This window comes from Neophocaena asiaeorientalis, unplaced genomic scaffold (assembly GCF_003031525.2).
Source record: "Neophocaena asiaeorientalis asiaeorientalis breed wild unplaced genomic scaffold, Neophocaena_asiaeorientalis_V1.1 scaffold171, whole genome shotgun sequence".
NCBI classification, from domain to species: domain Eukaryota; kingdom Metazoa; phylum Chordata; class Mammalia; order Artiodactyla; family Phocoenidae; genus Neophocaena; species Neophocaena asiaeorientalis.
The window spans coordinates 8,897,617-8,911,648 of record NW_020174013.1 but is presented as its reverse complement, the minus strand read 5'-3'; the positions used below and the strand labels follow the sequence as shown (position 1 = coordinate 8,911,648).

The following is a 14,032-nucleotide window of genomic DNA, read 5'->3' as shown; positions in this document are numbered from 1 at the left end:
ATCAGTTCTTTAGCTAAAAGCTGTGACCTCAGACAAGGTAGATCTCCGCCTTGGTGTTCTAGTGAACATGTCCTATACAGACAGATTGCATCAACAGATTGGGCCCTCCTAAGTTCCTTGTTAAGTTTTTGCTTTGCACTTGGACTATATTGCCTATAAAAGCAGTGCAAGTTATTGTCATTGACCATTAGTACATCTGTTAACTCTTAGTGTAATGTTGTAATAGACGACGAACAAGGCCTAGTAATTTCTTAAAGGAAAATTTTATCCAAATTCTAACTTGAGCTGCCATAATTATATTTCTTAATACAGGAGAAATTGGATTTCTCCCAGTTTCTTTAGCTGGCTTTGGGGATGGTAGAGAAGACCTGAAGAGTGACTCTTAAACAGTAATTCTCAACCTTCTGTCTGTCCCAGCACACTCTGGGAATGGTTCAGACTTAATCATAGCAGTGCCCCTCAGTGTAAATGGGGATAACCTCCCTCCTTATTGTCTGTCCCATGGTGATTTGATGTGTACTCCTTCCTCTGCTGTGAATTACTGCTCTAGAGCTTGGTGCCTCTGCTGGGTTATACTACTTCTCAGTCTGGGATTGTCTGTGTGTTACCTTTTTTTCAGAGGAACTTCTTTTTATCCATGCTGCCTTTTCTATTACCTATTAATTGAACATCACCAGTAATTTTTAATTATGATTTTTCTTCTCTCTGACTTATTAAGGAATAGAATGTTGCCTCATAGCTTTCTTCTCCTTCTTGTTCCTGAACAGTTCAGAGTTTCCTGGAGAAACAGTATAATTAGGCTCCTTTCTATGCCTTCTTTTTCTTTTTTCATTTAGGCCTACAAAGAATTGTTTTAAAAGGTTGATTCATGGCAGCCTGAATCAGATTCACCCTGAAGGCTTTCTTAACAGGCAGACTCCTTGGTTCCAGTCCAGACCTACAGGGGCAGGTGGATGTGTCCCACTTCTCTTCTCTTCTCCTTTACTTTTAAGCTTACCTCTGCTGTTGACATAGATCTACCTTTAGTAGTTGACCCTGAGCAGGAGGGAGGGAGGGAGGGAGGGAGGAAGGTTTCAAAGCCCAGGAAATCTCTTGAACTGTGGAAATAAGTTTTACAAAAGGAAGTCAAGGGCTACTTATTTTATGAAACTTTGCTTCACACCCCTATCTCCTAATCTGTGTAACAGAGAAAGAGATGAAAATAACCCTACCTTTGCCAGCTGTCTCTTGGTTACAAGTAATAGAAACCTGCTTCTAATGAGCTTAAGCAGAAAAGAGTTTATTACCAAGGACCAGGGTCCTTTCAGAGATGCAAGGGACAAAGTGTGATCGAGTCTCCTAAAGGCCTTGAACCAAAAATTGGAAAACTGAGGACTCGAGGAAGTCATTTTCTCAGTTTTCTCTTTTTCAGAGTTTTCATGATCACCCAGTTTTGCTCCTTCTCTGTTTGTCTGAGTTGTTATTTCCTCTCAACAGACCAGATTTCCCTGCTTCTTCACTGAAGGTGGAAGGTGACAGCTCCACAATTCATTTACCATTAGTTTTAGCTTGTGAAGAGGGAGAAGTGTACAGAGAGAACAGGTTCCCAACTGCCAGAGGGTGAGTGGCAGAAGAGCAGCCAGGAGTAAAAGCTTCATTTGTAAATCGGTAGCAGCAGTGTCCATGGTTGTGTTGTTTGAATATCAAATGGAAGCAAGTTTTCCGGTCCTAGAACTATTTTTATGGCCTTTGGCCATATTATTTGGGTAATATGGGTGTGCTAGTCTTTCTGTTCAATTCCAAGCATTTTTTCTCCTCCTCCTTACTGAAAGTGATTTTGACAGCTCAGACAAGCGTATACTCAGAATGTGGCACTCCTTGCTTGTAAGTTGGGAGAAGCGGTTGCCTCAGCTGCCTCCCTGGCTGAGCACCCTGAGGACAACTAGTACGCTCAGCATTTTCTAGATCGGTTTAGGGAAATTGCCTGGGGAACTTTAGGTGTGATTTACATGTTTGGGTTTTTAAAAAATTTACCCAGATTCAGTCATCCTTGTCTAACTTGAGTTACTTTTACAGACAAGTCTTTTAGTGTATGTGGACTTCCTGTCCTATACTTTTTATTCTCTATAAGCAGGAGACAGAATCATTCAATCTTAGCACTGCATTCCTGCTTCCAAACATGTTTGACAATAGTGGCAGGTGTTAGGGGGAAAGGGGCTGAGAAGAGCGAGGGTCAGCAATGCCAAATCAGACAATCAGGAAGGCTTTGAACATTTGAGTGAGGACCAGAGTCAGTGAAATGCCTGTGGTATGCATTTTATCTGTCACAAAATGAAATGTATGTCCAGGTTCTTTGGGGAAGTCCTAACAAGTTCCTAGTTAGTAGGAAATAGTCAATGGAAATTAATTGTATAGCAATTATTATTACTAATTGAACACGAGGGAAATGTCATTTATATTTCCTTCATTTTGTGTGCTGTTCCCCATGGACCCTACCCACCATGACACTTTGATCCTCTAAATGTTTTTTCTCTTCAAGGTGTGTTTCTCATTTCTCAAAAGTCCACAGCCTTTTCAGGAATATCACTGTCTTGTTTGGGGAGGGAAAACTACATTGTCAATACTTAATTTATTCGTAGACTTTACATATAAACACACTTTGTGTCTATTTCCTAATCAGATTTGGCGATCACCAGACTCCTTGAGAAACAACCTACTTCAGCCCTTCCCCCAAGCCACAAATGTGTGGTTGCCATTAGAAACTAGTTTTTGTTAAAGTATATTTTATCACTACACAAATATATTGTGAGTACCATAACCTTTGTAAGAATTTTAAAAGGTGACTGGCTACAAGCAGTTTTTGAGAAAATTAAATGCTCCCAAGTGGTGATTGTTGTTATGTAGTGTCTTTATTTTGAGGGGGGTGGGCATGGAGTAGCTATATAGAATATGTTAGTAATGTTTGCTAAGTTAGGGAGGAAAAGCAAGCAAAAACCCCATTATTAGCCATTTTCCCCATTCTTGCAAGAAGATGGTGTGGGATTATATAGGTGAAGAAGAACATGGGATGAAAGAATAGGGGAAGGAAGAGAGACAGGAAGGAGGCGGGTGTCTCTGAGTTGGCTTTCTCGTTGCACTTCTACACCTAAGCATGCACCATCCGTTAGGTCAACCTGTGTGTTCCAGGAGGGATTAAGGAAAAGAAATTGTATTGGCCCTTTTTATTTTTATAATTTAGCTCGTGGTATTTATTATGGGCTTAAAAAAAACTTTCTGAAATATATGTATACATATATGCATATATATATAAAATTGTACTTAAATATGCAACTCATGAATGTTTAAAATTGTAACCAAAGGGCTTCCGTGGTGGCGCAGTGGTTGAGAGTCAGCCTGCCAATGCAGGGGACATGGGTTCGTGCCCCGGTCCGGGAGGATCCCACATGCCGCGGCGCTGCTAGGCCTGTGAGCCATGGCCGCTGAGCCTGTGTGCCCGGAGCCTGTGCTCTGCAATGGGAAAGGCCACAGCAGTGAGAGGCCTGCGTACCGCACACAAATAAATAAATAAATAAATAAAAATTGTAACCATTGTAACAAGCTTTCAGATCAAGAAACAGAACATTACCAGCACCCTACAATCCCTTCATACCCTTTTTCAATCCTCCATCCCCTTGCCTAAAACCACTCTTCTGACTTCTAACAGCATAGTTTTTCCTTTTGCATTCTTTAAGGAAACTTATGTGTGTGGTAAAATAAGTGATATAATAAAATGAATAGGTAAGGGAAAAGAGAACAGCAGTAATCAAAACTGTTTTAGAAGGGAGGTGTCCAGTTGCTGGTTTGATTTTGAATAAAAAATTCTCTGTCAATCTACTCATTTGAGTGTCATTTAATTTAGATGCTAATTCTTTTAAAATGCTGCCTGTATGATTAAGGCAATAGTTTAGCTGTTGATACCCAGCAGTTTTCTTTTTTAACTGAGGAAATGGGAATATAGATTTTGAAGGAGGAAATTCTCAGGCCACTTGCAGAGAAGGCCATTTTGTTGGAGGTTTTAGACAGTAGAGGACAGTATGAAGGCACCATGTCTCATCACAGTTGGATTCAGGAGGAAAAGTAGGGCGATTTGATTAATTTGTATTGATACTTTTGCCTGAAGAAAATCATCTTGCTTTGCACACAAATCAAATTTCTGAAAAGGAAATATAGCTTGTGGGACTTTGGGCAATTTACTTAACTTCTTTGGGTCTCAGTTTTTGTATCTGTAAAATGAGTTAATATTGAATATGTAAAAGTGTGTAGAACATAATAAGCCCTATACAGGTATTAGCTTAAAACAACAACAGTCACAAAAAGTGTCTATTTAAGTCTTAGAGGTGAAAAAAATATTGAGACTGCCTTCCTTTTTACTTTACCCTCATTCCTATTCACCAGTTAACTATAAAAATTATTAAAGTAATAAGTGTAATAGTTGAAATAAGTAGTAGTTTAAAAGTAAAAATTTTAGTCATTCCCTGCCCATCCCTAAAGTTTGATCTCTACTTTTAACGCTTAGCTGTTTCTTTGGTGTTTGCCTCATCTGTCTAAAACACAGATGCTGAGCCCCACCCCAGAGGTTCTGATTCAGTTGATCTGGGGTGGGGCTCAAGAAGTTACAGTTCTAACAAGTTTCCTGATTGTGCCTATGCTGCTGGTTTGGGAACCACATGTTGTGAACCGCTACTCTAGTCCCCAAATCTCATTGACTCATAAAATGTCAAGGGAGTTTACAGGGGAGGTTGACTCAACAGCTGAAATCAAGTAATGAGCAGATCAGTCATTGAGTGGCTTGATATTAAGTATAGGATAAAGTTCAAACTTTTTTTAGAATTCACCATCTAGCTCCATCCCTTTTTCCATTTCTCACTCACCTCAATACACCTTGTACATTTTAGCATTACTGAACATAGAAATTTTAAAAAATGTGCAGTGGTTCCTCATCAGTGGCTTTTGATATGCGCTTCTCTCTTCCTAGAATTCCTGCCCTCATTTGGCTGCCTGAGATACCTTCATTCCCTTGTTACTTTTCTATTTCTGCAGAGGTAGATGTTTCTTCCTCCCACGTGCTCTCAAAGAGCCTGTATATGCTTCTGTCAGAGTACAGATCACACTGTATTTTAACTTTCTTCTTTCTAGCTTATAAGCTTCTTGGCAAGAGGGACTTGGCTTTTTACATTTTATTACTGGCTTGGTATGGTTATTGGCATATAATATGAGCTAAAATAAATGTTTGACTAAATTAAGACAGAAGAAATTGGATGATTTGGAGGCCCCAAAGTTGTGACTGCTTGTATGTAGTTTTATTATCCTTAATTTCAAGAAGCAAATTTTCATAAGCAGCAGTATACACTCTCAACACATATGATGCTTCTGGATTTGTCAGGACCTGGTACACTTCAGATGCAGGTCTGGAGTCTTAGCTGTCTTGGGCCCCTTTTAGTTAATAGTCACTGAACTAGTTTAGGATAGTGGGAGCCCATGGGTTCTAACAATCACTCAGTTCCAAAATAATGAGCATTTTTGTCATTTTCGTGTCTTATGTCCATCTTTCAGAATCTGGCCTTTCAAGGGCCAGCTGAAATGCTGCCCCTGCAGCAGGCCTTCCTTGATTACACCAGGGAGATCGTTCTCTTCTCTGAAGATGTTATACCACTTATTCCCTGGTGTATTCTGTTTTATTTGTACTTATTTATATTAATGTTTTATCTTCCGTTCTAGATCGTTTATTCTGTGAGGACAGTGAAATTTGGGAGGAAGCTTGGGAAAGGATTTTAAAACTATGCTACAATGGTTGGACTTTTACTAGTAGTTAGGAAAGAGTCATTGAAGCTTACGTTCAAAAGAAGAAAAAGAGGAAAAAAATAAGGGACTTATTATAAATGTGTCTTAGAAGTATAATCAGTAGTAATGCAGAAAGGTTGGGTGGAATGCATAGAGAACAAAAAAAATGCTCTGTGGTTTAGATAAAAGAAGATAATAGAAAGGGAGCTTGAGGGGAAAGAACAGACATTTTAGAAGTTCAGTTTGCTTCCTTGGTGACAGATTAGGAGAGCGAGATAGAGAACACACAGTGAAACTGAGGACATTGATTAGAATGCTTTTGGTTGCAATAAGAGAAAACCTATCTTGAACTAGCTTAAGCAATAAAGGAGATTTACTGACTTAGGTAACAGGAAAGTTACCTAAGTGCACTGCAATAGTCTCTCCACAATTCTCTTTGCACTGCCATCCAACTTCAAGATTCTACTTGTATAAACCATATTTCTCCCGAGGAAGAAACTGTACCTGGGTCCAGAGTTCTAAGCCAGATCTTGAGCTTCCTGCTGACTGGACTCATCTCTCTGTCCAAACTCTGGCTGTTGTAATTCTAAAACAACAACAAAATGCTGTAGAGTTGGAGTTGAGGTCAAGTGTTCTTCAGCCACAAAGCTGCTACATAATAGGGAGGTATTGTTGGGGGAGATAACCACAGTATCCCCGAAGGTTTCTGTGGTAGGAGATAATGTTAACTGGAATAGGAAACAGGAAGAGGTACAGGTTGAGAGAGAAAATACTAATGAACGTGACTTTGTAGGGGTCAGGGGTGATATCAGGCAAGAGGAGCATTTCTGCATGATGGCGCAGCCTCATGAAGGCCTCTGAAGAGGGAAGCAACTGAGCTTGTTCTAGGAAGTGAACATTGTTCTAGGAGCAGCCCATTGGGGCTGGCTTCTAATGAGGGAAAGACTGGATAAGATGAGATTGGAGAGGGAGGCTCATGTTTTTTGGGTCATGGTAAGGACTTTGGATTCTAAATGCTATGGGAAATCATTGAAAGGTTTTGACTAGTCAGGTGACATGATCCAATATAGATTTTGGAAAGATAATTCTTGTTGTTTTATGGAAATTGACATAGATGAGATTGCCATGGATGCGAGAAGAATAGTAAAAGGCAGTTGCAGTAATCCTGGCTTGAACTAGACTGGGCTATAGGGCAGAAATGAAGAGCAGTAATAGACTAAAGAAATATTTTGCCACTAGAGTTGATTGATTCTTATGATAGAGTAGATTTAAGAGTTAAAGGAGTCAAAAGAGTTGAAGACTCTTAGTTTTCAGGCCTGAACTGGTAATTTGAATGGACATAATAGGGGGAAAACTGGAAGAGGAAGAAGTTTGAGAGGGAGATCACTTTTGCAAATGCAAAGTTTGAGATACCTAATAGGATTTCAAGAGGTAGGTCAGGTAGCTGGCTAAATGAGTCCAGAGCTCATGCAGAAGAGAGGTAGGGCTGGAGATGTAAAGCTGGCATTCTGAGAATGGGTGATAAGATGTAGGCCTTAGGATATACAGTGCACAGAGGAATGAGGGTATCCTCAATAGTCTCTGGAGCTCAGCCATTTATTTCATCTGTAGTTTTGAAATTCAGTGTATTTTATATATTGACTTGATTTTGTTAAGCAGTTGACCATGTTAATGCTTTAATAATTTTTGAATTTTTTCTTACAGTTTTGGCATATCTTGAGCATCAAGATTGAAATAATAATAAAGCTTATGCCTCTCATGCTTTACTTTAAAAAAAATCGGCTTAGGGATCTTCCCTGGTGGCGCAGTGGTTGAGAGTCCGCCTGCCGATGCAGGGGACACAGGTTCATGCCCCTGTCCGGGAAGATTCCACATGCCGCAGAGCGGCTGGGCCCGTGAGCCATGGCCGCTGAGCCTGCACGTCCAGAGCCTTTGCTCCGCAACGGGAGAGGCCACAACAGTGAGAGGCCCACATACCGCAAAAAAAAAAATCGTCTTAGGTTTTGAGAACAGTTACTGAACAGTTACTGAAATTGCATTTTATTCTTTCTCTTCTCCAGGTTGACTTCTCTAAACTTTTCTGCTTACATGTACATATTTGCTGAAACCTGCAGACTTGTTTTTTAAAAAATAATTATTTTGAATATGTAGTATATGGGAATGATACAAAATTCCAAAGATATAGAAGGATCTTCCTGCCCTAGTTCTAAGCTAACCAGTTACCTTTCCCCAAAATAAGCCATGTTCCAAGTTCTTGTAATTCATTCCATATCCATTCATATAAGAGTAAGTTGAGTGGTATTCTGCTCCATGGGCATATCATAATTTATTTATCAATTCCCCATTGTAGACTATTTTTTGCTGACTTCTACCATACTGGAAAAAATTCTTCAAAAAATATCACTGTAAATAATATCATTTTCCAGAGGTATGACTATATCAGAACAAATTTCCAGAAGTGTAACTGGTGGGTCATAGAGTTTATGCATTGTAAATTTTGATAGATATTGCCAAACTGTTCTTCCTCCAGAGGTTTACCATTGTACTTTCTCACTAGCAATAGTTGAAAGTGCCTTTTCCCATCACTTATGCCAGCACAGTGAGTTACCATCTCCTTCTTTGGTGCCAATCTGAGAGATGAAAAATGCATATCTCACTTGAGCCCTGTAGAATTCGGGCAATACAGAGTGGTTTCGATTGGACTTTATAGAATGAGTGAAATGACTATTCTTTGATTGTCAGTATATATATATATTTCATACAATTTCCTTTTCTTCTTTTTTTAAAACCACAGCAGTTTGTTTCTAAGTGGCTGGAGAACATTATTTAATTGCTGTATTTTAAACCATATGTTATAATACAGATGTTTAATTTTCAGAGTTTTAAATCACTAAATATTAATTTACAGGTTTTATCTGAGAGAACTGATATTGAACTTTGGGTTTGTGCCAACATTATTCGTCTCTTTAATGATGATAACACAATTCCCTTCATTATACGTTATCGAAAAGAGCTTATTAATAACCTTGATGCTGATTCCTTGAGAGAAGTTCAACAAACTCTAGAGGAGCTACGGTAAGAAACCTGGGAAGGGATGAGCTTTGTTTAAGGGGAAAGAGGGTGTGTGAGCCAATGAGGCGAAACAGTGAGGAAGTGAGTGATAGTATATTTTGACAGTTCCAATATTTTGTTTTCTTGATTTATTGTAATCTGGATATAGTCCCCTTCTGACAGAGGAAGCCAGCTCCATTTTACTTATTTAGGGGTGTGCAGAGTCCCTCTGCTGGTGTGTTCATGCATAGCTTGGGCATGTATCTGCAAAAGGTGGTTTGCATTATTAAGAGTCTGTGCCTATGAGTTTGAATGTCATCTTCTCTCATAGAAATGGAAAAATTAGAACTACCAGCAGATAACTCAGAAAAATACATTTTGGTCTAAATCTTCAATAGCTTACATAAAACTGTCCTCTTAATACTGTGAAGTCCCTAAATGGAGAATTCTTTGGCTATATAGAGTTTGGTAGGAAATATGTATATTTCCTTTTTCTATTCTTTTATAGGGCATGGTAATTAAATGTTAGTGGATTGTGAGTTTTGTATGGTTATATAATGGAAAGCACTCTTTAAAAAAATATTCCTCTGGATTTATTGTAATAACTCAGAAATAAACATATAAAGGCTATAAAACTAACTGTATTCAGTAGAGTTTATTGAAACAGTCTTTACCATTCATTTATTTTTTGCATGTCTCCTACATGCCAAGTGCTGTGTTGTTGCTATGTGTGTTCTTCAACAAGGATATGATTTATATTGGATATAATCTTACCATGAAGCCATTCTAAAAACACTAAGGGTTATTTTTAGAACGAGCCTAATAAGCCTCTGTGATTTTGGAGGAACTTGCCTCTCACTAACATTTTTACCCCTTTTGTTTGATTTCTTTTAGTGCCAGGAAGATTTAAATGCTAATATGTGGAAAGTTATATTTCATCAAGAGGCAAAATCAATTAGCCAACCCAGAAATATAAATGACTAGTTATTCAAGTGGTTTCAGATTCAGATCACCCAGGGCCAGGCTAGTATAATCAAGCACAAAGGGACACAAATTGGAGATCACAAGTCCTGTCTAAGAGGGGCAGCTGCTACTCATCTCCATCAGATTATAACATGTGGGGTTCTCTACCCAGATTGCTGTATCTTCCTATTTTTGAAAAACTGATAATCTGAATTTTTATGTAAAAAAATTTTGAGGTCAAACAAAATCATCTAAAGGCCACATCTAGAAGTCCAGCAATTTGCAAATTCGGAAGTAAGCTTTCTGTTTGGTTGAAGGCAAAGTAATGAAGAAAATCTTAAGGGTTTTGGGATCTGAAATTGGGGAAAGTGTCACAAACAATCAAGAATAGTTTACTTAAAAAAATTAAAGGTATTCTACCAATTTTTGATTGGGTGGGGGACAAATAGGAGATTTATGTCAAGATTAACATTATTATTTTCTTTTTCTCTAAAAACACAGTTTAGCTGCAACAGAGTTCATTCTCTGGGTATCTATTAATAGAGTAATACATTAAATATTAGTAGAGGACTATTTCTCCAAGTAAGTGGTGGCATTGACTAGGACTTAGAAGATCTTTTTATATCGTACAGAGATTTATTTTTGGTAATGAGGTATGGTCTCTATTTTTCTTGAGCTCAGCTTTTTCTATAACTAGAGCATTGGTTTTTACCCTATTAATTGCTACTCATAAATGAGTAGTGAAACTAGTTTGGTAGGTCATTACCACTTTAACAAAAATGAAATAGAGAATAGAAAATATGAGTGCAGTTTCTGTGGTAAAGGTAAATATTGTTTCATGAAACTATTTATCATTTTTATTAACTTTATTAAATATGAAATTATATATGTGTATATACTGGGTTGCAAGGTAAAAATATTTCTTACTGAGGGTCACTTAAAAAAGTGAATCAAAAAATGATTATGGGGCTTCCCTGATGGCGCAGTGGTTGAGAGTCCGCCTGCCGATGCAGGGGACACGGGTTTGTTCCCCGGTCCGGGAGGATCCCACATGCCACGGAGCGGCTAGGGCCGTGAGCCCTGGCCGCTGAGCCTGCGCGTCCGGAGCCTGTGCTCCGCAATGGGAGAGGCCACAACAGTGAGGGGCCTGCGTACCGCAAAAAAAAAAAGATTATGATTATGGATAGTAAGAAACTTCTGTATTTTCTCTAAAGATGCCTTTCCTCTCCCTCATATGCAAGCCAGTAGGTCATTGGCCTTTTGTCGAAATGACCCTGGTAGGCTTCACCCTCTGAAAACAGTCTTGGGCTACCAGGAATGTAGAAGACACAGAGGTGTGATCTAAGGTCTGCATATTCTTCCTCATTAACTTATAATCTTCTGCCTTTCTTTTTTTCATAAGTAGATTTAGTTTTCTTTTCCATCAGTCATTTTTAGTAATTTATATTATCATCTCTCTAACTCTTGCCCATGATTTTAGCAATAGCATTATTAGGCAGAAATTATAAATCGTAACAGATAATGAAATAGGATGAAAGGCTGTAATAATAATACATTCTAAAGTATCAAGGTTTTGAAAATCAAGGAGAAACAAATACTGTTTCAGCTTGAAGGAGACTGTAGACACATAGCAATTACATAAAACCCATTCCTAGCTGAATTCACTATCAAGGACATGTATAGGAACAATTGGTGAAACTTAAATGAGATCTGAGGGTTAGAATGTATCAGTATTATATCAATGTTAATATCAATTTTAATTACCTGCTTTTGATGGTTATAGGAGAAGATTCTTGTTTATAGAAAATACATAGTAAAGTACTTGGGGATGATGGTAACTTATTCTCAAATGGTTCAGAGGGGGGAAAAGTTCTTTTTACCTTACTTACAACTTTTCTGTAAGTTTGATATAGCTTCAAAAAGAAAGTTTTAACGTATAGGTCTTGTATATTATAAAAGTTTCTATTTTCAGGGCTGTTGCAAAGAAGACTTATAACACAATCCAAAAAATTAAGAAGGAGGGGAAGATGTCTGAGTGCTTGTTAAAAGCCTTGCTGAACTGTAAAACTTTTGAAGAACTAGAACACGTGGTAAGGAATCCTTTTTATCTTTTAATGTAATACTTACCTCAGTATATTATGATTTGGGTCTTATAGTTAAAGAGCTTGAAATAAAAAGCTAAAGTCATCAGCCACCATCATTATTTAATTCAATAAAATATTCTTTATTCAGTAAATATCTATTAAGCACTTTTTTGTGATAGGCACTTGGATTTATTGGGTTGGCCAAAAGGTTCGATCGTTTTTTCCCATAATATGGCTGTAGTAGCACTTAGTTGTCTTTAACTTCATTCAAAACAATTTTGTTAGATTGTATGTGACAGCTGTCATATCAGCGTGCATTTAAAAAATGGACTTATCAAAACTGGTGAATTTTTGTGTAGCCATTTTAATATTAAAGATGGAAGGAAAAAAGCAACATTTTCAGCATATTATGCTTTATTATTTCAAGAAAGGTAAAAATGCAACTGAAATGCAAAAAAAGATTTGTGCAGCATATGGAGAAGGTGCTCTGACTGATCAAACGTGTCAAAAGTGGTTTGCGAAGTTTCGTGCTAGAAAGTTCTCACTGAACAATGCTCCACAGTAGGGTAGACCAGTTGAAGTTGATAGCGATCAAATCGAGGCATTCATTGAGAACAGCCAACATTATACCACGCGGGAGATAGCTGACATACTCAAAATATCCAAATCAAGCGTTGAAAATCGTTTGCACCACCTTCGTTATGTTAATTGCTTTGATGTTTGGGTTCCACATAAGTTAAGCGAAAGAAACCTTCTTGACCACACTTCCACATGCGATTCTCTACTTAAACGTAATGAAAACATTCTGTTTTTAAAACAAATTGTGACGGGCAATGAAAAGTGGATACTGTACAACAATGTGGAATGGAAGAGATCATGGGGCAAATGAAATGAACCACCACCAACCACACCAAAGGCTTGTCTTCATCCAAAGAAGGTGATGTATATATGGTGGGATTGGAAGAGAGTCCTCTATTATGAGCTCCTTCTGGAAAATCAAATGATTAATTCCAACAAGTAATGCTCCCAATTAGACCAACTGAAAGCAGCACTCGACGAAAAGCGTCTGGAATTAGTCAACAGAAAATGCATAATCTTTCATCAGGACAATGCAAGACCGCATGTTTCTTTGATGGCCAGGCAAAAACTGTTACAGTTTGGCTGGGAAGTTCTGATTCATCCGCCATATTCGCCAGGCATTGCACCTTCGGATTTCCATTTATTTCGGTCTTCACAAAATTCTCTTAATGGAAAAGATTTCAATTCCCTGGAAGACTGTGAAAGGCACCTGGAACAGTTCTTTGCTCAAAAAGATAAAAAATTTGGGAAGATGGAATTATGAAGTTGCCTGAAAAATGGCAGAAGGTAGTGGAACAGAAGAGTGAATACGTTGTTTAATAAAGTTCTTGGTGAAAATGAAAAATGACTTTTATTTTTACTTAAAAACCAAAGGCACTTTTTGGCCAACCCAATACAAAGATGACTAATACATAGTCCTTGTCTTCAAGGAATTCCCAGTTGAGTGGGGAAAAAGGAGAGTAGGTAACAGAAGCATAAGCTTAAGGGAGAGTGTGCTGAGCTGGAGGCATAGATGTGAGTGTCTGCAGCATGTAATTGGTATTTGGAACCATGAAAATGGAAGATTCCACTCAAGGAGAGATCATGGGGTAAGCAGGTCAGGATAGACCATTGAGGAGCACTAACTTTTGAAGCATGGGTGGAGGAAGGGAGAGCTTAAGAAGGAGACATGGAAAGAATAGTCAGAGAAGTATGAAGAGAATCAGGAGATGATGATACCCATAAAAGATTAAGGAAGAGAGTCATAGAAGGAGGTAATGATCAATGGTTAAGTAATTAAATATAGCAGGGAGTTTTGGCAAGATAAGGACTGAAAAATGTATATTTGGTAATTAGAGGATCATTGTGGATCTTTGTGATACCACTTTCAGCAAGGTGTGTGGAAAGAGAAGCCAGGGAGGGGGCAGTGGGTTGAGGAGTGAATGTGGACTAAGAAGTAGAAGCATTGTGTGAGGACATCTTTTAGAGGAGCTTGCTTGAGTTGAGGACTTGCAGTCCTGGCAATCCAAGCACTGAGTTTGTGGGATGAGTGAATCCAAGCAGATAGCTAACTGTAA

The 14,032-nt window shown here is 38.3% G+C and overlaps 1 protein-coding gene across 3 annotated transcripts in view; it reads left to right on the top strand.

Annotated features, from left to right (window-relative positions):
* Positions 1–14,032, top strand: part of SRBD1 (S1 RNA binding domain 1) — a 222,030-nt gene that overhangs the window by 13,159 nt on the left and 194,839 nt on the right. For all 3 annotated transcript variants that reach the window (XM_024753616.1, XM_024753615.1, XM_024753617.1), the window contains exons 5-6: positions 8,708–8,874; positions 11,786–11,903. In XM_024753616.1, the coding sequence (XP_024609384.1) occupies positions 8,708–8,874; positions 11,786–11,903 (285 nt within the window). The remainder of the gene's footprint in view (positions 1–8,707; positions 8,875–11,785; positions 11,904–14,032) is intronic.